This window comes from Scyliorhinus canicula, chromosome 17 (genome assembly GCF_902713615.1).
Source record: "Scyliorhinus canicula chromosome 17, sScyCan1.1, whole genome shotgun sequence".
Classification (NCBI taxonomy): Eukaryota; Metazoa; Chordata; class Chondrichthyes; order Carcharhiniformes; family Scyliorhinidae; genus Scyliorhinus; species Scyliorhinus canicula.
Window position 1 is genome coordinate 108359862 of NC_052162.1, and position 27748 is coordinate 108387609.

The 27748-nt window shown below is 42.9% G+C and overlaps 2 gene segments (V, D, J or C); both read right to left on the reverse strand.

Annotated features, from left to right (window-relative positions):
• The window catches only part of LOC119951509, a 29033-nt gene extending 10121 nt beyond the window's left edge, over positions 1–18912 (reverse strand). The window contains 4 exon segments of the C gene segment in view: positions 3318–3635; positions 3708–4010; positions 7783–8091; positions 18878–18912. Coding sequence covers positions 3318–3635; positions 3708–4010; positions 7783–8091; positions 18878–18890 — 943 coding nt within the window.
• A 1227-nt stretch (positions 18913–20139) lies between these two features.
• On the reverse strand, positions 20140–20733 carry LOC119952100. The segment is given in 2 exon segments: positions 20140–20494; positions 20640–20733. Coding segments are annotated over 2 exon segments (396 nt in total).
• Between the last annotated feature and the right edge of the window lie 7015 nt (positions 20734–27748).

The window sequence follows — 27748 nt, forward strand, 5'->3', positions numbered from 1 at the left end:
GCAAAACCACAGCTGCAACGTTGAGATATTTAGAAGTAGCCAAAGTCTGACATTTCTGTGTATTCATGAGCTAAGTTTAAGGCTGAATTCTTCACGCCTGTGTCACTAATAAAATATATTTCAGAATCAGATTTTACATCTTTGTGAAGAGACATGAGAGGCTTGATGGTACAAAACAAAATACACCTTGTTATTTCTAACCCAGAACGGTTTAACTGCAGAAGCATAGATTGGGTATCCATTATTATTGATCCGACACAAAGCTAGCATCAACACTGTATACTTCAATGGATGCATCAGAGCCGCAACCAGCCCTATCCACAATACAAGTGCAAAGAGGGTTACTTGTATACACGCAGGTTCGAGATTTTGCCAGGAAGGTGATACAAAGCTTCCTGGAGGAACCGGCCTCCACATTGCTGGAGGAGGTGCTGACGACAAGGGGACTGGAAAAGGGGGTAGTTCCAGTGGTGTACGGAGCTATTTTGGAAGAGGACAGGGCACCACTGGAAGGGATCAAAGCAAAGTGGGAGGAAGAGTTGGGAGAGGTTATAGAGGAGGGGGTCTGGTGTGAGGTGCTCCGGAATGTAAATACCTCCACCTCATGTGCGAGGTTGGGGCTGATACAGCTGAAACTGGCACACAGAGCACACCTCATGTGGGCGAGGATGAGCCGATTCTTTGAAGGAGTAGAAGATGTGTGCGAGCGTTTCGGGGGAGGGGGGAGGGGCTAATGATGCTCATATATTTTGGTCTTGTCCAAAGCTAGAGGAGCACTCGAAGGAGGTTTTTAAGCGCAATTTCCACGGTGGTGCACGTGAAACTGGAGCCGGGGCCCCAGGAGCCAGGGTTAGAAACGAGTGCGGAAGCAGATATCGTAGCCTTCGCCTTGTTGATCGCCCGAAGTCGGATCCTGCTGGGATGGAGTGCAGCCTCTCCACCGTGCGCCCTGGCGTGGCGGGGCGGACCTGATGGAAGACTTGACGCTTGAGAAGGTTAAGTTTGAACTGAGGGGAAGGACGGAGGGGTTCACCAAGTCATGGACATTATTCATTATGCACTTTCAAGAACTAGATAACATCGGACATTAGTTGGGAGGATGGGAGGGAGGGGGGAGGGGGGGCTGCATGTATTCAGGGTGACTATGGGTAATCCCTGATTCCGTTTTTTCATTTGTTTATGTAAAATGCGGGCTGATGTTTGGGGGTTGGTGGGAGGATGGGATCGGGAGCACGGTAGCATGGTGGTTAGCATAAATGCTTCACAGCTCCAGGGTCCCAGGTTCGATTCGCGGCTGGGTCACTGTCTGTGTGGAGTCTGCACGTCCTCCCCGTGTGTGCGTGGGTTTCCTCCGGGTGCTCCGGTTTCCTCCCACAGTCCAAAAATGTGCGGGTTAGGTGGATTGGCCATGCTAAATTGCCCGTAGTGTCCTAAAAAGTAAGTTTAGGGGGGGGGGGGAGTTGTTGGGTTACGGGTATAGAGTGGATACGTGGGTTTGAGTAGGGTGATCATGGCTCGGCACAACATCGAGGGCCGAAGGCCCTGTTCTGTGCTGTACTGTTCTATGTTCTATTGTTATGTGGATTGACATATTTGTTGCTGATTATTGTTTATTGTTGGTGGGTGCAAATTCGGGAGAGAATGTGAAAAAGGAGGAGAATAAAAATATGTTTTTAAATAGGGGATTACTACAACCTGGTCTCCTCAGAAAGGAATAGGAAACAAAATGGTTATCCGCAACATTTACAGTCAGGTTCAGTGTGCTATCTGAGAAAATCGCAGTTGAGGCCATGTCACCCAGCTTGAGGGCTTCCTTACAGTTCGCAATTCGAAAGCAGGAAATGTGCTCAGAAATCTCAGATACTCATGTATTGAGGGTCTGTGGCTACGTCAATGGCACTTTTCTCGTCACGAAGAAGAATCACTGTGGAGCCGAAACGTTAACGCTGTTGTATCTCACGATAGAAGCCACCACGCCGCCTCAATGTTTACAAAAATGTTTGTTTTTTCTTCAGATGTCCAGAAGTTGCAGTGTGTTATTTAACTGCAGTACTTTCTATCTTGCACATTCGCCCTGTCTCACTACTGTATGTTAAATGGTGCTCTCTTCCAGCACCTCCATTCGGCAGATTGTTGTACTTGCCATTTGAGACAAGTTCCATTTCATCATGATCAGAATCAGCACGAGTGGGTCAGCAATGTAGCGTAATGGCTAGTACTGCTGCCTTTGGACGCCAAGATTCGGGTTCGATCCCAACCCCAAGTAACGGTCCGTGTGGAGTTTGCACATCCTCCCTACGTTTGCATTGGTTACATCCCCACAACCCTAAAAGATGTGCTGGGTAGATGGATTAACCACGTTAAATTGCCCCTTAATTGGAAAAAAATAATCGTTTATTCTAAATTTCGGAAAAATAAAGAGCAAGTGCGCAACAACTATTTGTTTTGATGAAACCATGAGCGTTTTCTGCTTCATGGATCGAGAGTACGCAGGCCGATCATAAAGCCGTGAACACCACCAGGTGAGATCAAAGATCCAGAAGCAAAACGAATCTAATATCATTCCATAACATGTTGAAACATATCTCGGTCCACAACACTGAATTACGAGTATAGTTTTGCGAAGCTATCAACATTTGTTTAAAACAATGTGATCAGAAATGATTCGAAGAGCACACGAACGTATTTTTTGAAACAAAAGAGATTATTGGCTCAACCCCGAATCATGTTGTTTATCTGCACCTATGGCGTATTACAATGGCTGAGCTGAAGATTTTAATTCTTTAAATGCACATATTTGCTCAAATTCAACAGTTGCATCTCCTAATAACTGTTTGCTTTTTGAAATGTTTTGTTGTTTTCGGCAGACACGCCAAGTAATGACAGACTTAAACAACAATGTGTTGATTGGTGTCACCAACGGACATTGTCTTCTGCTGATAGAATACAGAGCAGTCTCTGTTCAGCTCCGTTGCTGTAAGTTTAAAACTATCTCGCAATCGCCCAGTCATCGTAATTACAAGTGATACAAAAAGTTATCATATATTCTGCACATCATTGAGTCCTCAGATGTCCGCCGAGTATTAATCATTTTATTGGGCTGGATTTTCCGGTTCCCAGCGACGCACCCTTCACTGGGGCAATGCCCTCTCACTTGTTCACTCCACCCTATGCCGCCCGGGAACTTGCGGGCGGAGGTGCGCTGCTCGCGGGAAAAAAAAGTAAACCTAAATGGACCTGATCACTGTTTGATGTTGCGTAAGGATTTAAGTGGAGAACGCATCTTGTATTAATGCACACTGAGAAGCTGTCCTTACCTTTCGGGTAGCTGGTACTTCTCGTTTCATTAGATTGTGAGGGTAGATGAAAGGCGGTACAGGTGTATTTTGCTCCACTCTTCCATTCAATTGAAGGTAAAATGAGAAGGCTACTGGTGCTGAAGGTCTGGTGCTGTTCCAGAGAGCTGTGGAAGGTGGTGCTTTTCGAGGTCAAATCAACTCCGTTCTTCTCCCAGGAAATGGTTATTATGTCCGGGTAGAATCCTCTTACCAAACATGTGAGAGTAGCAGTGTTGGAACTTCGAATTTCCTCTGGTGATGGAGGCAGAAGGCGAAGAATGGGTTTCGTTGGCTCGGCTGTAACAGAAGTTGAAAATGATTAGTCTTCCCCCATTGCCATTGGAAATACGGTGCTATGTTTTTACCCACCTTTTATCTGTCCTGTCCGTTTTGATATTGGGGTCCCTGATTGACCCTGCTGTGCTGAACAGCTGTATTTAGCACCGCTATCCCATTCTTCCACGCTGCTTGTCAATCGGCTGATTGTCAGATATTGGTCTCCGTCAGTTGTAGTGGCTTCGGTTCGAACTCCTTCAGTCCTTGTCTGTCCATTCACTATCCAAACGATTGCAACTTCAGTTGAAAGTGTAGAAACCACTTCGCACATCAGAGTGGCAGATTTATTGAGCCACATTCCTTCAACTGAGGGGTCTCTTAGAAATAAAGCGAGTTCTGTCAGAGAGAAACCAGAGATTCAGAATTAGGAAAATGTTTTAACAATAAACATATTGGGAATGATAGACAGATAGATACATAGTTAGGTAGATGGATAGATAGACAGATAGAGAGAGAGAGAGATAGGTAGACAGATAGATAGAAAGATAGATAGATAGACAGACAGACAGACAGACAGACAGACAGACAGACAGATAGACAGATAGACAGACAGACAGATAGATAGATAGATAGATAGATAGATAGATAGATAGATAGATAGATAGATAGATAGATAGATAGATAGATAGATAGATAGATAGATAGATAGATAGATAGATAGATAGATAGATAGATAGATAGATAGATAGATAGGTAGATAGGTAGATAGATAGATAGATAGATAGATAGATAGATAGATAGATAGATAGATAGATAGATAGATAGATAGATAGATAGATAGATAGATAGATAGATAGATAGATAGATAGATAGATAGATAGATAGATAGATGGCCTCCTTTTGCACCTTAAATTCTATGAAATCTATAAAACATTTGTTTTACCCCTGGATCAACAATTTAAAGTGTTCCAATTAAATGGCCTTTCCAGATGGTTCATAGTCACTGTTCAGCGATTGTTGTGCTGGGCCTTAACTATAATTTTCTGATATTCCAACCTGCACGAAGCGTTGCATAATATTTATGTTGTGCTTGCAGATGAACACCAATGAATCCAATATCTCTATAGCAACCGTTTCCAGTATTCTATAAATATTATATTATTTCCCAGACACATATCAGCTTTCAATGCCATTAATATGTCCAACACAAACTTAGAACATAGAACATTTACAGAGTAGTACATGCCCTTCGGCCCTCGATGTTGCGCCGACATGTGAAACCACTCTAAAGCCCATCTACACTATTCCCTTATAGTCCATATGTCTATCAAATTACCATTTGAATGCCCTTAATGCAGGCAGGGCATTCGACGCCCTTACTACTCTCTGAGTAAAGAACCTACCTCTGACATCTGCCCTATATCTATCGCCCCTCAATTTAAAGCTGTGTCCCCTCGTCCTAGACATCACCATCCGAGGAAAAAGGCTCTCACTATCCACCCTATCTAATCCACTCATCATCTTGTATGCCTCAATTAAGCCACCTCTTAAACTTATTCTCTTTAACGAAAACAGCCTCAAGTCCCTCAGCCTTCCATCATAAGATCTTCCCACCATACCAGGAAATATTCTGATAAATCGCCTCTGCAGCCTTTCCAATGCTTCCACATCCTTCCTATAATGCGGCGACCAGAATTGCATGCAATACGCCAAATGCGGCCGCACCAGAGATTTGTACAGCTGCAACAAGACCTCATGACTCCGAAACTCAATCCCTCTACTAATAAAAGCTAACACACCGTACGCCTTCTTAACAACCCTCTCTACCTGGGTGGCAACTTTCAGGGATCTATGTACATGGACACTGAGATCTCTCTGATCATCCACACTACCAAGAAACTTACCATTAGCCCTGTACTCTGTCTTCCTGTTATTCCTTCCAAAATGGATCACCTCACACTTTTCTGCATTAAACTCCATTTGCCACCTCTCAGCCCAGCTCTGCAACTTATCTATGTCCCTCTGTAACTTGCAACATCCTTCCGCACTGTCCACAACTCCATCGACTTTAGTGTCATCTGCAAGTTTACTCACCTATCTTTCTACGCCCTCCTCCAGGTTATTTATAATAATGACAAACAGCAGTGGCCCCAAAAAAGATCTTCGTGGTACACCACAAGTAACTGGACTCCAGTCTGTACATTTCCCATCAACCACCACCCTTTGTCTTCTTCCAGCTAGCCAATTTCTGATCCAAACTGCTAAATCACCCGAAATCCCATGCCTCCGTATTTTCTCATAGCCTACCGTGGGGAACCTTATTAAACGCTTTACTGAACTCCATATACACCACAACAACTGTTGTACCCTCATCCACCTGTTTGGTCACCTTCTCAAAGAACTCAATAAGGTTTATGAGGCATGACCTACCCTTCATAAACCGTGATGATTATCTCTAATCAAAGTATTCCTTTCCAGATGATTATGCATCCTATCTCTTGTAAACCTTTCCAAGACTTTGCCCACAACCTAAGTAAGGCTCACTGGTCTATAGTTACCGGGATTGTATCTACTCCCCGTCTTGAACACGGGGACAACATTTACCCTCTTCCAGTCTACTGGCACTATTCCTGTAGACAAAGACGACTTAAAGATCAAAGCCAAAGTCTCAGCAATCTCCTCCCAGGGCCTCGGCCCAGGTGACTTAATTATTTTGACACTTTTCAGAATTGCTAACACCTCCTCCTTATGAACCTCAAGCCCATCTAGTCCAGTCGCCTTTATCTCAGTACTCCCCTCGACAACATTGTCTTTTTCCTGTCTGAATACGGATGGAAAATATGCATTTAGCATCTCTCTTATCTACTCGGACTCCACGCACAACTTCCCACTACTGTCCTTGACTGGCCCTACTCTTACACTAGTCATTCTTTTATTCCTGACATATCAATAGAAAGCTTTAGGGTTATCCTTGATCCTACCTGCCAAAGACTTCTCATGTCCCCTCCTGGCTCTTCTTAGCTCTCTCTTTAGGTCCTTCCTAGCGAACTTGTAACTCTCAAGCGCCCTAACTGTACCTTCACGTCTCATCTTTAAATAAACCTCCTTCTTCCTCTTGACAAGTGTTTCAACTGCTTTAGTAATCAACTGTTTTCTCGCTCGACCACATCCTCCCTGCCTGACAGGTACATACTTATGAAGGACGCGCAGTAGCTGTTCCTGGAACAAGCTCCACATTTCCATTGTGCCCATCCCCTGCAGTTTTCCTTTCCATCCAATGCATCCTAAGTCTTGCCTCATCTTATCATAATTGCCTTTCCCCCAGATATAACTCTTGCCCTGCGATATATACCTATTCCTTTCCATCACTAAAGTCAACGTAATCCAATTGTGTTCACCATCACCAAAGTACTCACCTGCCTCCAAATCTAACACCTGTCCTGGTTCATTACCCAGTACCAAATCCAATATGGCCTCGCCTCTCGTTGGCCTTTCTACGTACTGCTTCAGGAAACCCTCCTGCACACATTGGACAAAATCGGACCCATCTAAAGTACTCGAACTATAGCGTTTCCAGTCAATATTTGGAAAACACCTCTCAATAATACTAATTTTCTTTCAGTTATCATTCTCCTTTAGTCGTTTGTATCTGTAATTCTGGGAATATTTATTGTATCTTTATGATTGAAGAGAAACAACCTAGACCCTATCAGAATGTTTCCACTCTGCCTTTATGGTTGCTCGTTTGTCATAGCGACAATAACGGCTTCCGTTATTTTTGCAGTTCCTTTTTTTATGATGTTTTCTAGTTATACCTTCCAATCTCCCTTTCGTAATCGGTTTTCTTAAATGTTTCCAATCCTAAGACATACTATTTTGTCTAGTCACTGTATGAAACCATATCATTTAATCTTATGCAATCTTAAACTTCCTTTCACATCCATGGTTGATTGATCTTTGTCATTTGCGCGAAATAATTTCGAACAATCCTTCTTGTACCATCTCACTGCTCCATAAAACACCCTTGATATCAATCACAGGAGAGCTTCTAGAAAGACTAAACCAAAGTGATAAGTTACCACAACCATATCCCATCATTTTTAATACTGTTAAAGAAAGGCGGCAGCATAAACCTCTACAAGCATAGCAATCAGTTAAATTTCCTTACCTGATGTTGATCGAATTTCTTTTCGCGTATTACTGTTGGTTGCAGAATGGGTCACTTGACAGCTGTACGCAGAATCGCTGCCCCATTCCTGCAGCGGCAATTTAAGAAAGCTTGTAGAGCTGTAGAGTCCGTTTGGTGATTTCGCAGGGGGTGTAGTGGTGACCCCGGACCCTACGATCTTTCCATTCTTCTTCCAGCTCACTGCAATGCTTTCAGGATAGTATCCGCTGATCAGACAAAGTAGCTGTACAAACCCCGTTGCTTTGAATTCTTCAGAAATCAGGAGACTGATGGATGGTGCAGCGCGTCCTAGAATTGAAAATATTCACTTATTTCCTTCCATAATGTAGTTTAGAATATTTCACTGGTGAACTGGCCACTATTTAATCCGCAACCCTAACATAAAATATAAGTTACGGAAGCTTGCTCTCCAGATTTCCTGTCACATATGCAACAAAATAAAATTCATTGCACTTCAGCAAGTTTTTGATTTGCTCCTAACCGTCTTCTGACGCCTGATAACGTAGAAAGTTCCATAAACACGCAAATATCCCTTCTTCAATATATCGAACTATTTGGAACATTGCCGTTTATTTTATTCTGCGTGACTCTTGCGTTGCATTTAAGAACACCGGAAATATATTCGATCTCAGAAAGCAGCTACTAATTCTTGAGAAAATATGATTGTACATAGGTCAGTGACACAGCAGAGCACATTTATCATGGGTGGCGACCGCGATTAATCATAAAACTAATTACATTTCAAATATCACTTAATTATTTTGTTCAGCAGTGTATTTTTCCCGTATACATAACACATTATTAGTTTTAGTAACTGTGTCTGGAGCTTATTTCACTGCTCTGTAATTTACATTGTGCCACGTTCAATCACAGGCTGAATTTGAAAGTACACATATTTTTCCTCAAATCCCTGATGACTCAGCCCATCTCTGGCCCTTTAATATCCTCCAGCCGCCCAAAATTACCAAAATCTGTGCTCATCTAACACCGACTTCGGCAGTGTGTTTGATATTTATTGCTCTACATTTGGTTGTCATGCCTTCTGCTGTCAAGAACTTTATCCTCTGGAATTGCAGAACTAAGCTTCTGTATTTCTTCATGCTCTTTTTGAGCAAACTTTCGCCATACGTTACAATATTGCATTACGTGGTTTGGTGTGTAATTTGCGTGTGTAAACTTATAGTGGAGCGGTTCCGGATGTTTTATTAGGTGAAAGGCGTTTTGTAAATATTTTTTATTTTAAAGTATTTTTATTCGCTTCCTTTTTCACATTTTCTCCCAAATTTACACCCACAAACAATAAACAATAATCAGTAACGAATATGTCAATTCTCATTTAAATAAGAACGATCCCACCCTCCCACCAAACCCCAAACGTTAGCTCGCATATTCACATAAACAAATGACAAAAACGAATTAACACACACATCCACCCATCCCCAACTAATGTCGGATGTTATCCAGTTCTTGAAAGTGCATAATGAATAATTCCCCTGAATTGGTTGTCATGCCTTCTGCTGCCAAGACATTTATCCGAACTTTATTTGGAACTTGGTAATTTGGCGCTGTGAGGGAATTCGGTGCAGAGTGGGAGAAGCTGTTTTTCCCTACTGTTTTGTTCTCTCTGTTCCTGCTGGCCTGTAACCTTTAGTCTGCAGGGAGAGAACCAGAGAGCCTCTGAGATCCTGGGAAGGTAAGTGATTTTTATTTATTTATATTACCTTTTCAAATTGTGTGTGTGTAGGGGGGGGGGGGGGCGGAGGGGGGGGGGGGGGCGGGGGCCTGAAGTGACATCACAGTAAAGCTGTGACCTGATTTTGGCTGGTTGGGAAGCTACACTAAATTTAAAAATTAAGCATTGTTAAACTAATAAAACATAATTACTTATTACTTAATTTTAATTTAGAGGGTTATCTAAGTCAGAGATTGGAGTGTACTGGATTCACCTTTCACATTCATAGTAGAAATCTAATGCTAGGAAACATATAGTTGACAGTAACTTTTTAAAAACGTTTAAATTTAATTTACTAATTAATTGACGCAATGTCAATTAGAGGGGTGCAGTGCTCTGACTGTGAGACGTGGCATGTCCGGGTGGCTTCCAGCGTCCCGGATGGCTTCATCTGCAGAAAGTGCACCCAACTGGAGCTCCTCAAAGACCACATGGTTCGGTTGGAGCAGCAGTTGGATGCACTTAGGAGCATGCAGGTGGCGGAAAGCGTCATAGATAGCTGTTATATAAATGTGGTCGCACCCAAGGTGCAGGCAGAGAAATGGGTGACCACCTGAAAGGGCAGGGAGTCAGTGCAGGACTCCCCTGTGGTTGTTCCTCTCTCGAACATGTAGACCACTTTGGATACTGTCGTGGGGGACAGCCTATCAGGAGAAAACAGCAGCAGCCAGAGCATTGGCACCACGGGCGGCTCTGCTGTTCAGAAGGGAGGGTCAAAGCGCAGAAGAGCAATAATCATAGGGGACTCTATAGTCAGGGGCACAGATAGGCGCTTCTGTGGACGTGAAAGAGACTCCTGGATGGCATGTTGTCTCCCTGGTACCAGGGTCCAGGATGACTCCGAACGGGTAGCGGGCATCCTGAAGGGGCAGGGCAAACAGGCAGAGGTCGTTTTGACATATTGGTACTAACGACATACAGGAAGGGGCATGAGGTCCTGCAGCAGGAGTTCAGGGAGCTAGGCAGAAAGTTGAAAGACAGGACCTCGAGGAATCTCGGGATTACTCCCTGTGCCACGTGCCAGTGAGGTTAGAAATAGGAAGATGGAGCAGCTTAACACGTGGCTAAACAGCTGGTGTAAGAGGGAGGGTTTCCGTTATCTGGACCACTGGGAGCACTTCCGGGGCAGATGTGACCTGTATAAGAAGGACGGTTTGCATCTAAACTGGAGAGGCATAAATATCCTGGTCGCGAGGTTTGCTAGTGTCACACGGGAGGGTTTAAACTATTATTGCAGGGGGTTTGACACTGGAGCAATAGGTCCGAAGGTGATAGCATTGAGGGAGAACTAGGGAATAGGGCCAGTATGGCTCTGAGGCAGAGCACAACGGGAGATGTTGCTGAACACAGCGAGTCTGGAGTGCATATGTTTTCAGACGAGAAGTATGATAGGTAAGGCAGATGAACTTAGAGCTTGGATTAGTACTTGCAACTATGATGTTGTTGCCATTACAGAGACCTGGTTGAGGGAAGGACAGGATTGGCAGCTAAACGTTCCAGGATTTAGATGTTTCAGGCGGGATAGAGGGGGATGTAAAAGGGGTGGCGGAGTTGGTCTACTGGTTAGGTAGACTATCACAGCTGTACTACTGGAGGGCACCTCAGAGGGCAGTGAGGCTATATAGGTAGATATCAGGAATAAGAAGGGTGCAGGCACAATGTTGGTGTTTACTACATGCCTCCCAACAGCCATCGGGAGATAGAGGAGCAGATAGGTACACAGATTTTGGAAAAGAGTAAAAACAATAGGGTTGTTGAGATGGGAGACTTCTACTTCCCCAATATTGACTGGGACTCACTTAGTGCTGGGGGCATAGACGGGGCATAGTTTGTAAGGAACATCCAGGTGGGCTTCTTAAAACACTATGTAGACTGTCCAACTAGAGTATCGGACCTGCTATTGGGGAATCAGCCCGGCCACGTGGTAGACGTTTCAGCAGGGGAGCATTTTGGGAACAGTGACCACAATTCAGTAAGTTGTAATGTGCTGGTGGACAAGGATAAGAGTGATCCTAGGGTGAATGTGCTAAATTGGGTGAAGGCTAATTATAACAATATTAGGCGGGAACTGAAGAACCTACATTGGGGGCGGATGCTTGAGGGTAAATTAACATCTGACATGTGGGAGGCTTTCAAGTGTCAGTTGAAAGGAATTCAGGACCGGCATGTTCCTGTGAGGAAGAAGGATAAATAAGGCAAATTTCAGGATCCTTGAATAACAAGAGATATTGTAGGCCTCGGCAAAAAGGAGAAGGGGGCATTTGTCAGGCCTAGATGGCTGGGAACAGACGAAGCCTGTGTGGAATATAAGGAAAGCAGGAAGGAACTTAAGCAAGAAGTCAGGAGAGCTAGAAAGGGTCACGAAAAGTCATTGGCATATAGGGTTAAGGAAACTCCCAAGGCTTTTTACACGGACATAAAAAGCAAGAGGGTAGCGAGGGAAAGGGTTGGCCCACTGAAGAATCGGTAAGGAAATCTATGTGTGGAGCCAGAGGAAATGGGTGAGGTACTAAATTAATACTTTGCATCAGTATTCACCAAAGAGAAGGAATTGGTGGATGTTGAGTCTGGAGAAGGGTGTGTAGTTAGCCTGTGTCACATTGAGATCCAAAAAGAGGAGATGTTGGGCGTCTTGAAAAATATTAAGGTAGATAAGTCCCCAGGGCCTGATGGGATGTACCCCAGAATACTGAAGGAGGCAAGAAAGGAAATTGCTGAGGCCTTGACAAAAATCTTTGGATCCTCACTGTCTTCATGTGATGTTCCGGAGGACTGGAGAATAGCCAATGCTGTTCCTTTGTTTAAGAAGGGTAGCAAGGATAATCCAGGGAACTGCAGGCCGGTGAGCCTTACGTCAGTGGTAGGGAAATTACTGGAGAGAATTCTTCGAGACAAGATCTACTCCCATTTGGAAACAAATGGACGAATTAGTGACAGGCAGCATTGTTTTGGGAAGGGGAAGTCGTGTCTCACTAACTTCATAGAGTTTTCGAAGAGGTCACAAAAATGATTGATGCAGCTAGGGCAGTGGATGTTGTCTATATGGACTTCAGTAAGGCCTTTAACAAGGTCCCTCATGGTAGACTGGTACAAAAGGTGAAGTCACACGGGATCAGAGGTGAGCTGGCAAGCTGGATAAAGAACTGGCTAGGTCATAGAAGGCAGAGAGTAGAAATGGAAGGGTGCTTTTCTAATTGGAGGGCTGTGACCAGTGGTGTTCCGCAGGGATCAGTGCTGGGACCTTTGCTGTTCGTAGTATATATAAATGATCTGGAAGAAAATGTAACTGGTCTGATCAGTAAGTTTGCAGACAACACAAAGATTGGTGGAATTACGGATAGCGATGATGACTATCAGAGGATACAGCAGGATTTAGAAGGTTTGCAGACTTGGGCTGAGAGATGGCAGATGGAGTTTAATATTGAAAGTTAAAGAGATCTAGGTGCACAGGTCCACATGTCACTGAAAGAGGCAATACAGGTGGAGAAGGTAATCAAGAAGGCATACGGCATGCTTGCTTTCATTGGCCGGGGCATTGAGTATAAGAATTGGCAAGTCATGTCGCAGCTGTATAGAACCTTAGCTAGGCCACACTTGGAGTATAGTGTTCAATTCTGATCACCACACTACCAGAAGGATGTGGAGGATTTAGAGAGGTTGTAGAAGAGATTTACCAGGATGTTGCCTGGTCTGGAGGGCATTGGCAATGAGGAGCGGTTGAATAAACCCGGTTTGTTCTCACTCGAACGACGGAGGTTGAGGGGCGACCTGATAGAGGTCTACAAAATTATGAGGGGCATAGACAGAGTGGATAGTCAGAGGCTTTTCCCCAGGATAGAGGGGTCAATTACTATGGGGCATTGGTTTAAGGTGCGAGGGTCAAGGTTTAGAGTAGATGTACGAGGCAAGTATTTTTTACACAGAAGGTAGTGGGTGCCTGGAACTCGCTCCCGGAGGGGGTGATGGAAGCAGAGACGGCAGTGACATTTAAGGGGCCTCTTGATAAATACATGAATAGGATGGGAATAGAGGGATGCGGACCCAGGAAGTGTAGAAGATTGTAGGTTAGTCGGGCAGCATGGTCGGCACGGGCTTGGAGGGCCGAAGGGCCTGTTCCTGTCCTGTACTTTTTTTGTTCTTTGTTCTTTGAATTGCAACCCCCTCTATCCTTCCTTCAGTTCAAACTTAATCTTCTCAAGAGTCAAGAATTCAAACAGGTCCCCGCGCCACGCCAGGGCACAGGGTGGAGAGGCTGCCCTCCAACCCACCAGGATCCGCCTTCGGGCAATCAACGAGGCGAAGGCTACAAAGCCTTCCTTCGCACTCGTTTCCAACCCTGGCGGGTCCGGCACCCCGAGTATGGCCTCCCGGGGGCCGGGCGTTTTGTAAATACAATTTGTTTTTTAATCATGATTTTCCTCTCGGTAAACTGCTTTAATCTTCCGGCTCATGGAAGACTTTTGTTTCACACTTTTATCGGACATCACTCTGAAATTGAACTTTCTTAAGAAGTGGGAGATTTTGATTTTTAAGGGACTGCAGCAGCCAGTGTGTTCAGCAAAGAGCAGTGAATTGAATGATGTTGAGAAATTTCAATTCAGACACTTATAGAAAACCAGGTTTCTCACAAAGGGAGTATTTCAGGCTCGAATAACCCCGTTGGCTCTGAGTAAGAACAATAACAGCCATTGTGGAGAAGACACAATACTGCGCGCTCCTGTGGCCGAAACTTGTAGTGAGAATCTGCGACTCAGTACCGCTATTGTGGACGGTGCAGCACCACTGGAAATGACCAGTTTTCGACATATACTCACAGCTGACGCCAGGGAAGTTGCAGCCCAAATTTAATCCATAAGCCCTCTTGCCATGCAATATTCCCATACTCCTGCCGTTGTTAAAAAAACAATGACTCTATTGGTATCACTGCTGCTGGTCGGATCTTTCCCTGTCAAGCAACCATTATCAGCTCACTGACAAGTGATCATTCGTTATTTGACTGATGATTTTAAAATTGCTCCCTCTGTTTGCCAATGAACACCCTCAGTTAATTTAAACTTCTTCAATGACAAGCCTTCATTATTTTACCGTATCTTACAATTTTCTGGAAATGTACAAAATTACCTTGTTCACTATTCCACTCCACCTGGTTTGCGAGCTACTGACCGTGGATGAAGCGCCAGCTCACAATCACGGCGCTACACGTGACCCTGAGGTGAGTTTTCAAACACCTATGCTCACCATCACCCAGACAATCTACATAATCTTCATAAAATCTCCTCAATCCTCCGTTGGCTCAATTCATCTGGTGCTCAAACCATCAGCCATGCTGCCACCTACAACATTCAGTGTTGCCACATGCATGGTTAAGTTAAGCAGGTCCTAATTCCTGCTACACATATCCTCACTGGTATCGATGCGTTTTCACCCGTTGCTGTTCTGCATTTTATCCAAGGCTGGTAATCCCACGAAATTAATATACTCATCCTCATGGTCCATTTCCCAGAGATCTATTACTGTATATCACTGAAACCTGTTGTCGAGATCTCACAATGTTGTGCCTGTGCAGGATTCTTGAAGGAGCTATCCAAATGTTCCAAACGTATTATTTTTCACCAATACCCTAAAAGTTTACAAACATACGTTTTGATACATTTTGTCTTGAAAAATTAACGTTTAATCTGCTTGCACTATTCTCCCAGGCAATGCCATCCAGTTACATATCAGGGTATAAGGGCACCCTCCACTGATCGCATTTTCTTCTTTTGAGAACTGTTCTCAGTCCGTGTCCACACATGTGTCGACGCTTCCAACAATGGCACTTTGTTTCTCTTGAATTATTAAATCAAAGCACTTCGCAAACACGATCCCACTCCAATTTCTATTACGGTGGAGACACGTGAAAACTAATTATTTTGTTCCTCTGGCAGGTCTTCCATAACTACAAAAATAACAATACCACTATAAAATTACACCCTCACACGAATTTACATGGATCATGAAGTTTTTGCACCAGCCGTTCGTACATTCACTCACCCTTTATAGAATCATATAATTCGTACACTGAAGAAGGAGACCATTCGACCCATCGAGCTTGCACCGAGCCTTCGAAACCCCATCCTACGTAGGCGCAGTTCACCACCCTATACCCTTAACCCTACATTTAGGACACGGGGAGACAATTTAGCAGAGCCAATCTACCGAGTCCGCACATATTTTGACCGTGGGAGGAAACCGGATCACCCGGAGGAAAGCCACGCAGAGTCTGGAGAGTATGCAAACTTCGCACAGACTGTCAACATCGAAACCCTGTCTCTGACGCTGGACTATCCTCTGTGCCTGAGTACCACGCCTGATTCTCCTTTTGACATTTGCAATTGACCTTGAGCAACAACTTCATGGAAACATCTTCAATTAAATGGCTTAAAAAACCTTTCTTACTTTCCCTTCCGCAGATATGAAACCCGTTTGGGTTGTTTTTATTCGTTCGTCGAATGTGGGCGTCGGTGGCTCGGCCGGTAATTATTGTCTGTCCCTAATTGCTCTTGTTTGAAGGACATTTAAGAGTAAACCACATTGCCTGACCAGATAAAGACGGCAGATTCCCTTCCCCAAGTGATATTAGTGAACCAGATGTGTTTTATATTAATCGACAATGGTTTAATGATCATCATTAGATATTTATTTCCAGATTTAATTTGAAATTAATTTTCATCATCTACTTTGATCGGATCATCTGAGTTTTAAAATACTGGTTCAGTGAAAATAGCATTAAAGCACCACGTTCCCAAACCGCTGTTTCGCACTCCACAGTCAAACCTGATTTCATTCAATGAGGGATTCATGATTATTTCTAATACATTAGATTTAACGATGGTATTTTGACCTCTCATAAGTTTCCAAGTGTCCCTTGACCACAAATTCCACCGCCTCCCTGCTTGCAGTCACAAGTAGAAAGTTTGCTTACTCTGGGCAGCACGGTAGCATAGAGGTTAGCACAGTTGCTTCACAGCTCCAGGGTCCCAGGTTCCATTCTCGGCTTGGTTCACTGTCTGTGTGGAGGCTGTACATTCTCCCCGGGTCTCCTTGGGGTTCCTCCGGGTGCTCCGGCTTCCTCCCACAGTCCAAAAATGGGCAGGTTCGGTGGACTGGCCATTCTAAATTGCCCTTTGTGTCCAAAAAGATTTGGCTGTATAAAGTGGATAGGGTGGAGGCATGGAGCATAGGTAGCGTGCTCTTACCAAGGGCTGGTGCAGACTCTATGGGCTGAATGGCCTCCTTCTGCACTGTAAATTCTATGATTCTTTGATTCTGAATCTTTTCCATATCAAGAACTTGCTAAATGGCTTTCCGTTGATATGTCGACCTTCTTTACATCAAGATTTTCGGCTCAACTGCAACTAAAACTCTGAGATAGGTCTTTCTCTCCTTTGCTAATTACATTCCGGAAACATCGTATTTCAAGGGCTCTTCTCCCGCTAGATTCCAAGTACTTGACCACTCTCATCTGTTTGGCTAAGGTGACGCCCTGGTCCATCGCCCTTGGGGAAAGGCTTTGCTGGTAGTTCACATTGATCTTCAGCTCCGTTTGGACTGATATATATTACTTCCCAAAACCACAAATTCAAAATTAGTCTGCTGCTCTTCAACTCGCCCTTACGTCAGTTTGCATCTCTTTCAACACTGAAAGCCTGGTCCAATTTCACTTAAATGAGAAAGTCGATTTCACTGACTTGATGTACTCCTTTGTAACGTGAATATTTCTGTATAATTATTTTTATAACTAATTTTACAACTCACTGAAATATAAAGTCACGAAGCAATAGTGCAGAATTAAAATAATTGCGAATTAAACTAATTGTGGCGGTTGTTCGTGCAATTTTCTGTGTCTGTAAATTGTGTAGTAGCCACAAAATTTTGTCTGTGCGATCTGAGTAGAAGGATTATTTTCCGAACCAAGATAAAGAAATTGGGGGTAACGTGTATAACAAGTGACTCAAATATCTCACAATTGCTTTTCAAGCAACAAATAACATGATACTGCTTACTTCGTTCCACTTTAAAAGGAAATCCACTGTTTTCACTGAAACCATTGGAGCGTCAAAGACCTTTACTGTTCCACACAATCGTATACACAGGACGCTTTCATTCTCTGATGTGAGTGCGTTTGGGGCGCGGGATTTCATGCAATTAAGTGTATTACTGAACTACAATCTAGGCAAGAACACCGTCCATTTCCGTTGTGCGAAATGGACTCCAAGTGAAAAGAGACTCGGCTAATACGTCATCGTTTTTGAAGTGCACCTCATCAACTTTCCACTGTACTTCACAGAATCATAGTTTACACTACTTTTCTCAACCGATTAATTTCACAATCGCTTTTGCTTGGTTTTCAATTCACATCTTGGAACTAATTTTCGTGACAATAGAAATAATATTTCACCCATGCTGCTGACTTTGTATCGACCCTTCTGCATTCCTGCAGCAGTCTCATGTTATTTGTTGCTAGGAAAGCAATTGCTTGATGTTTGAGTGGCTGGTTATACACGTTATCCCCAATTTCTTTATCTTGGATCGGAAAAAAATCCTATTCAGACGCTAAGTCAGTCAATTATACCCGCAGTCAATCAATCACATCCCTAATCAGTTAATTATACTCCCAGTCAGTCTATCTCACCACAATCAGTCAATTCTCCGCCCAGCCGGTCACTTTCACCTCCCAGTCTCTTAATTTCACCTCCAGTCAGCCACTTTGCATCTCACTGTGACGGATCCAATGTTAATCCCGGGTCATGTACATCGAGCTGCCGATGGGAAACATATTTTCCAATTATGTGCAGATATATATTGAGCAGCTAATATTTTAAACAATGGACAAGTCTTTCGAGGAGTGAGAAATTCGGAGACAGAACTTTATAAACTCACAGATGCTTCTCATTAAAATTTCCCCAACCAATGACTGATTTAATGAATGCAAAAATAAGCTAGTGCAATCAGTGACTTGATGCAACGCGTCAGCAAGGAATAACTTCACGGAGCTGGTTCGGCCGCAATAGATTTTACTTCCAGAATCTGTTCGAAGAAGCATCTTACACTATATATGTCAGTTAGATCATATGTTTAAATGCTCTAACATCGATTATTAATGTTAACGCATACTTACACGTCATCTAAACAATGCACAAACGTAAGTTAAATGAATTTACCTTTGAGCTACTCAACTTCAGAAAATATGTGATTCTTGCATATATTTATATAGCTCAGGCTACATCAGTGAGAACTATTGTTTTCTTGGTATTACGTGAACCAAATCATACTGATAAATTAACAAGAGAGGTCACTTACCCGGGTTCACCATCAGCACGGTGCCAGGTCCGTAAATATACACAGTAAGTCAGTTGCCAGTCAAACCAGTTCCAAATGAGTTCGTGAAGCAAATGTCCACGAAAACAAATACCAAAACAAATACGCACAAAAGATCTTCCGTGTGTACTCGGGATCAATATGTGATCGCTTACCAGCAGTTTTTATCCATCCAGATTCTTATTTTTGTAATGTATGTTGTTGTCACACTGAAACAAGGTAAGTTATTGATTTGCCATCCGGGGATACATCTGCATTCCAAACAAAGAATGAATTGGAATTGATTTTAAACTCCATTTGGTGACAACTATAAGTCCGAAAGCTCATTGTGAAACCCGTATCATTATAAATAAAACTAATAGCTGTTGGACAGGTTTTTGTTGCGGCCCGAGTCACTGTGGTAGTCCATTCAGCACATCGTTTCACACCACCACAATAAATTCATGCCACAAAAAAATCCGTCTAATATGTCAGGATGTTGATTGAAAGATGAATTAATATAGTCCAAAACGTTGTCTTTATATCGGGGTGTTATGATAATGTTTAGAAATCTCAGCCACTCGTAAAAATCCTCGAGAAATGTTAATGTTCCAGCATCAATCTGATTGGGAGATTTGTGGAAATAAGACATGTAACTGAGGAAAGAAAATCTTCTAAATTATTTGCCAGTTGCTGACAGAGATAAAGAATATTTGAAAGTTAGTTTTTGCCAATTTGAATGCAATCTGTATTAACCGGACATTCAGATCTGTTGGACTGGTTCATGTATTACGCGAACCCTACATTCATTGCTGTGGTATACCCAAACACACAGTCATGAAGATCAGTACAAAAAAAATCATATGCATTTGGCAGTAGACTCATGTAGTTACCCAGAACAATCCTTTTCCACCATATTATCTCTTTTCAGGGTTTTGTTTAGTTTCATATCCAAGGGTGTCATTTCTCCAAAGCACTCAATTCTGATGATCACAATAAGCAAAAGATAGATGTTGTCTTTGCTCCTGTTACGCTGTGTGCTGATAGTTTTTGTATGACAGCAACCGTCTTCTAGGTTGCTGTGGTAGCTCCACACTGGTAACCCCCATTGCAAAAACTGGTTCAATTGCAAAGCTGGAAGGTAAACAGCGTCGCTGAAAATCTCGTTGTTGCGTTCCGTAATATATGGGCTATTTCGTGAAACCAGTGATTTCTAACCTCCCTCCCATCAACACAAACAAAATGAGTGGCTGCAAAAAAAACTGTTTCAGCGGGAAAGCAACACAATTTGTATTTTATTTGCAGAAGGTTGCAGCATATATTTGCGTTGGTGGAACCTGAGACTCATTACTGTGGTATCACAGCGGTAGGTGCCACTGTCTTCAACTGTCAGATCCCTGATTCGCAGAGAAAATGTCTTTGCTCCCTTGTTAACTGATTCAGCATATCTTCCACCACTCCATATTCTCTCTTGGTTTGTTGATCCCAGTTTTACCCGATACCAATAGGTGCTGCTCAAACCACAGCTGCTATCAAGGAGGGCGCAATTGATAGTCAGCGATTCGCCGATGTCTTTCCTTACCGTCGATGGTGTTTGAGTTACTCTTGCAGTAAAAGCAGCTGAACGGAGAAAAAGTATAATTTACAATTTCATACATATGAATAAAATCAGAAAAGTCTAAAGGCACAGACATTTCCATCGCACCCACACAGCCGCAAAGTTTTATCTAATTAACTTGAAATATCTAATTTAAAAAGCTCTCACTTGGCATCCAAGGTAAAATAGTAAAAACACCGAAGATAATCATTATTTCTTCGCCAAAAGGTACAATGTTAAGCACAGCGACCTCCGAACCACGATGCTGTCTGTTCTGTGTAACCGTCTGAATCAGAGCATCGACCTTATAAACCTCGAGAGACTAGGCTCATTTGAATAGGACGAGATGACAGACCAACTTGGTGAGTATTCCCCACAGGCCATATTGGGTTGCACCTGTCCGCCCTAAATGCATCCTCACAATGTTACAATCCGCAACAATTTATAATGAACAGATAAGGCGAGCACAGAGAACTCGCTTCCCGGTAACGGTGCTGGGTTTATTTGCATCCAGGTATACGGCAATTTTTATCGTTTACCAGTTTAGATGATTTGGCGATATTTTCCAGTAAAATTGGAGTTTGTATTTCAGTTTGACACGGAGCTCGCAATAAAACTGTTCACGTTTCATAATTATTGCTGAGACAGCTAATGTAATTAATTATGACAAACGGAATGGCCACCAAGGCGGGGCGGCACTGCTGCCTGAGCTAGGGACCCGGGTTCCATTCAGGCATTGGGTTACTTTCTGTGTGGAAGTTGCCCGTTCCCGCTGTGTTAGTGTGGGTTTCTTCCCGGTCCTCCGATTTCCTCCCACAGTGCAAAGATGTGCGGATTATGTTGATTAATCATGGTAAGACAATGCTCCAACGTGTCTAAAGTTGGACATGTTGGTTGGGGGGTTAAGGGTCAGGGACGTTGGCTTCAGTCGTCTGGACTTTCGAAGGAGAAATGCAAAGCAGATGGGACCAATGGTCTCCTGCATTGCAGTGATTGTGTAAAACACAAGCTTGGCATCAACCGCAGTAGCAGAAACCTGTACAACTCGGTTGGTGTTGTTGCATCTCTATCCTTAATAAGCTAGTTTGAAACGTTCTGGAAAGTACGAAAGCCTTCGACATGAAACAACCGCTCAAAATTCATGCAGATTATAAATTACAGAATTCGGGAGAGGAGAGCAAATTGTATGAACTGAGATCAGGAGAGATAACACAGAAATCTCACTATACCCATCGGATCAAAATGTGAGTGCAAGCAGCTCACATGTTTAGGATCTTGGGAATCCACTGTTCTCTGAGGATAACAATAACTTGGGTCTGAGCCTAAAGACAATGGTTCCGAAGTTTGAACATGTTTCACGAAAAAAAGAGATACGGTGAGACATGAAAATAGATAAACCAAAGCAATGAATTGAAATACCAGGTAAAAGTCAAGATCAGTGATTGTTAACTGATACTATTCTGTAAAGCGAAAAGCAATAGTTATCCTCACAATAGGATTGCGAATGACGCTGTGCAATTACAGACTTAATGATATACGTCCACAGCACATCAAAGGTTAATCGGACTGTAAAGAAATCCTAATGAAAGCCCAGTGTTTTTTCAGAGCGAGTTCGAAAAACTAAGAGATAAATATGAACTTATAATAAAGTTTTATCAGATCTGGCAAATGCGAGCAGTATTGCTCTCCACCCGCGATTGCGAATACAATGTTTTCATAGTATGCACAGCGCCGATTTACTCAGATCTCATGTGACGTGAGGAAATGTAAAAATTAAGAAATATTTGGAAATGAGCATTTTTAATTAGAACGACTTGGATTATTGGTAGGGTTGGACAGGATTAGCTCTGGAAAACAAGAGCAGCATAGAAACTATCAAATGTATTACAGCACCTCACACTTTAACCAATCAATCTATGAATAATATTGACTGAGTTTCAAACCTCATGATATTAAAGAAACAAATACTGACTGAAGTTCAGCCAATCAGTGCTGACGGCATTCACCGCAGCACGCTTGCGGGGTTCGCCCCGATGTCACTTTGAGCCTAAAGTGTTCGTATCATAAGGGAACTAAAACAAGGAACTGACTCGATTGTTCTGCATCATCGCCATTTCTTTCCCTTCCATTTGCTCAATATGAACAATAATCTGTCCTTCCAGCAGTCACCGTCGAGAACAATATCTCAATTTTGAAACACTGTTAGTTTGTGAAAACATAAACAGCGTGTCATGAGTATAATGTCAGTCAGTTACATCTAACTGCGTATTACCGTACAGTAGCTGACTATCTTGCAAGATACACTGACAAGACATACGTTATTTTTATTATTTATTGAGTTGTCCTTGGAGAATTAATTGGGTGAACTCTGCATCCGGTCTGGTCCATGCAGTCGTATGTTGCGTTCAGGAAGGGAGATCCGGCATTTTTGATCCAGCGGCAGTGAACAATAGTGAAAATATTCCAGATCAGGAGGGTTTCAGGCTGGAGTTGAAATTGCAGATGGTGGGAACCCAACTCAAGAGCCGACAAAGAGGTGGTAATGATTGTAGGCTTTGAAACTGTTGTCGGGGTACACGCGGCGGGTTACTGAAGTACAGCTTGTATTTTTCTCGCTTTGCTGTCGCCATGCTTTCGGTGGTGCAGCCAACAAATGCTTAACCTGATGGATAGGCAGTGAACAAGTGAGCTTTTCTTTCTTGAATAATAATGAAGCCACATTACCGCTAGCAAGAGAAGGCAGTGGCATCGAAGTATTTGCGCTGGACTATTAGCTTAAAAGAACGAGAATAATGCTCTGGGACCCTGGTTCGAATTCCACCGTGGCAGATGGTGAAATGTGAACTCAATAAATATCAGGAATCATAGGTTAATGAAACCATTTTCCCTTATTGTAAAACCACAAGTTGTTCCCTGTCGTTCTCACCAGCATCCCATGGAGAAAATAAAGTTGTCAGTATTCCATCGCATTTCAGACTTGCGTTTTTCCATAATGCACATAATCGTCACAGAATCCTAATCCTCTGACTTGTTCAGTTAGACACTGTATTTATAGCACTAACCCCATCACGATTCATTTCCATGATAACATTCCAATGGACCTAATTAGCTAAGGATTCAGCGATGGTGATGTCATGGAACTTAGAGGGGAGTTGTTTTTATACTCCATTGTGGTAGATAGCCATTGATTGTCACTTGTGTGTTGCGTATTGTCTCTGCCACGTACGAGTCCAAGCTTGACTTTGGACGTGGATCGTTTCAGTGCCTCAGTATTGGGGCAAAGAGCAGCAATCTGTGGAACTATGAGTGAATACCTGATCTTTTGAACTTATGATCGAGTGAAGATCATTTGACAAAAAGGCTAAAGATTGTTGAGCTTTGGATTAGACGCCGAGAACAAACTTCAGCGATATGCTAGGATTGAGATATTTTGCCTCCAACAGCAACCAGGAAATTCCAATCTAGTTGAAAGTACTTGCTCCTGATGTGTATTTATTTCAATTGTGTTGTGGCTCCTTGATGCCTCACTTAGTCAAATGCTTCCTTAATGCTCATGACCGTCAATATCTCACCTCACCTCTTGCGTTCAGCTCTTTTGTCCATATGTGTACATAGATTGCAACGAGCTTTTGGAATGAGTGTCCCTGAAGGAACACAAAAGCTGAGATTTGTTGATGAGTTTATCTCTATGAAAGTGCATGATGGTAGCCACTGTTGATGGAACATTCCACCACTGTGATAGAGCAGACGAATGGAGCAGTAACTTTCTGGATTGGATTTGTCTTGTTTTTTTCGGAGATTGTCCATATATGGGCATTTTCCCACATTGTTATGTAGAGCTGCAGCTAAACTGAAGCATCTTGCCTGGGTTGCGGCTTATTTTGAAGCATAAACCTTCAGTAGCACTATTCCTTACCCGTATCCATTGCAAAATTGCCTTCAGCGCTTTCTTGATGCTGCAAATATGTCCCTCTCACTGAGGTTAATGTCACTAAGCCTTAGACTGTTTGGGAATTATAAATTCCATGTTATGACTTAAAAGGTGGGATCAGAACCAAAATATTGATATTTCACTTCATTTGAATTCGCAGCCATTCGTTCCTTTTAAATTGACTGTTGAATAAGATCAAATGCTTAGAACAAGAATTAAGATATCTCTTTTTGAAACATTTCATTTCTGCTGTCTCTTCGTGAATGGAACAAACGAGAACAGTGGACGAAATATTTCGGAGCTGAAGCAAATGAAATATTCATCAGGAAAGTATCTAAAGATGGATTCGTCAAGAATTGCGACAATAAAAAAAAAGAAACCTGAGCAAGTCATTTAAAATATTATGAATAAATCGCACAATAAAGCTGTACACAAATATTTCGAGTGCCTGATGGAAAGATAACTTGTATTACGGGGCTGCAGGTCACAATCGTCAAAAATGTAGATCACAGTTACGAGACTAATGCTCAGTTATGGGTGAATAATCTGCATTAAGCGAGCTGAACGCTCTACATGGAACTATTAAAATCTCTGTCCTAAATCAATAATGTCAAAAGCGACTTGGTACTGAAGAAAGCACACTAAAAAGCATGTATTACCAACAGTCACTTTCAGTCAATCAACTCATCTCACTTCAGCGGAATTAATGAATCTAACGCGGCAAAATTATTTTTTTAAGCCAAGGCAATACTTATGCTTAACTGCTTTATATCTGATTACTAAAAGACAAAAAAACACATATCGAGTCAATTGTTTAATTGGGGGGCGAACCCTCCCCCTCGACAGTCGTTGAAACACCTGTGATTAAAATTGATACATCTGCTTACAGATCTTCTGAAGCATGCAGTATTTAGCCGGGTTGAACAGCAGACAGGAAATAATGAAAAGTGCAATATATTGATTTTATGGTTGACATCTCAGTGAAGACAATAAGGTCCAGTGTGGGACTTGAAATGTTTAGATGGTATAGAATGATGTAGTCTGGGATAGGTAAAGACGAGGTGCTGGAGTGAGGTTCAGTGTGGGATAGGGAGTGTTTAGGTGGGATTGTATTATGTGACTGGGAGTGGGACAGATGAGGTTGTAGTGAGGTTCAATGTCAGATTTGGAATGGTAAATTGGCGTTTTTTAATTTTGTCTGTGGTAGGGGCAGATGAGGTGGGAAATAACATTAATTCTGGACTAGGGCACTTATGTTGGTGGGTTTATGTGATGAATTCAATCAGAGAAACAGATGAGATGTTGTTTTCATCCAGTGGGGAACAGGGAATACTGAGGAGCGGTAATGTATTTCCGGTAGACAGAGGGGGCAGTGGGCTGGAGCACTGCGGTCTAGTTCATTGTGAGAATGGAAGTGGATGAGTCATTAATTGGGACAACGACTGAGTCCGCTTTCGACAGAATTGTTGCTCGTGTAGGAAAGGAGGGAGTGCCTGGAATGTAATTGCAAATATATTTCATCTTATACTGCTTTAACCAGCCAGCGGTTACCGAAATTCTCAGGCTGTTGCGATTCACTTTTCCCGCCGGCAGCGCACACCCGCCAGTGGGTTTTCCGGCGCCCTGAGGGAGCTTAAATGGAAACTCCCACTGTCAGCCGCGGGAAGATAGAATCCGACCGCCAACGAACGGCGCGCCACCGAAGAACATACGTGGGCGAACCGGAAAATCCAACCTTCCGACATTAAAACATTTGCAGCATAGCCAATATCCTTTCAGCTACAGCAAGATGCGACATAGATGAGGGACTTCTCTGCAAGACGAACTGCTTTCCCTTTGGACAGGCCCATTTCCCAATATTCCATGGCGGTTGTCTTACACTGCAATCTAGTTGCTGGAACATTACTTGCTTCATATGTTGAGCGACAAGCAGTCCTGTTTTCAGGTCCATGGGCCTACGCTGTGAGAAATTCTGCAGATAGCAGGTGCTGTGCGTGTGCGTGCTCTGTTTAACTTTCCAGGAAGTGTCCGCTAATGACCTAATGCAGCACGAACCAGATTCAGAATTTATTAGCAAAAGCTATGAAACACTTTGAGTTTGGGGTGAATCATTCCACCAGTTCGTGATTCTCTATGGAATATGTGAAGCATGTTCGGTGTGTGACTGCGAACTCTCCCCTTGAAAACATATATTTCGATGTGACAGAATTGTGCAATTGTTTTCAATGTCTGGTCTTGAAATGACCGGGGAGTGAACAGAATCCCTTGCGCCAGGATTCTGTGCTGTGACTTTGGGACATAGGGGACGGTACAACTAGTGATGGCAGGTGATGACTGCATGAACATAAGTTTGTATAAATAGCAGACAGTAATTGTTTCCCTTATTGGCAAGTTTGCTCAGAGTCTGACGCTGAGGTGTTCTCACCATTGCCATTAATGGGGCCAGTGACACACGTTTTAGGAAAGGCTATCCCATCTCCAGTATATGGGCAGAACTAAAGGGTCCGACTTGCCTGTGTATGATTAGTCCCACAGAAAAGAACAAAATACCCACCTGCAAATTGTAAATTCAGATATCAATTACTTTACAGACATTCGAAGTATTCGTGATGGGTCACAATATTGTAAATGCGACATTTGATTTAGATAGAGTAAGTGTTTGGGCAGAAATTTGGCAAATGCAATGTCCCGTGCGAAACTGAACTAATCCACTTGGGCACACATAAAAATGAAGCATGTTAGATATTCTGAGCAAGATTGCAGAACTCGGAGCTTCTGAGATTTCTAGATGTCCTGGTACATGAATGACGAAATATGGGTATGTAGATGTTGCAAGTCATTCGGAAGTCAAATAGAGCGCTCCGGGTCATTGTAAGGGGAATTAAATTTAAGAGTAAGAATATTTTGCTGCAGTTATTCATCGCCCAAGTAAAAGCACATTGGGAATACTTTGGCAAGTTTTAATCGCTTCGTTTTAGGAACAACGTTAATGTGTTAGAAGCAGTTCAGAGAACCTTCAGCAGATTGTTACCTGGGATTGGGCGGGGCGAGGGAGGACGTTTGATACTTTATGGAAGTCTGGGCCTGTATCCATCCCGTACAAAAAATCGAAGAGGTAAACATATTGAAACATGTAAGATCCTGAGAGACAACGACATTGTGAATGGTGAAAAGTTGATACCAAAGAAGAAAGAACAATACAGCACAACAACAGGTCCTATTACCTTCCAAGCCTATACCGGTCATGTTACGAACCTTGGCCAAAACCCTCAGCACTTTCTTGTGCCGTGTCCCTCTATACCCGCCCAATCCATTATTTTGTAAAGATGCTTTTTGCACCCCGTTA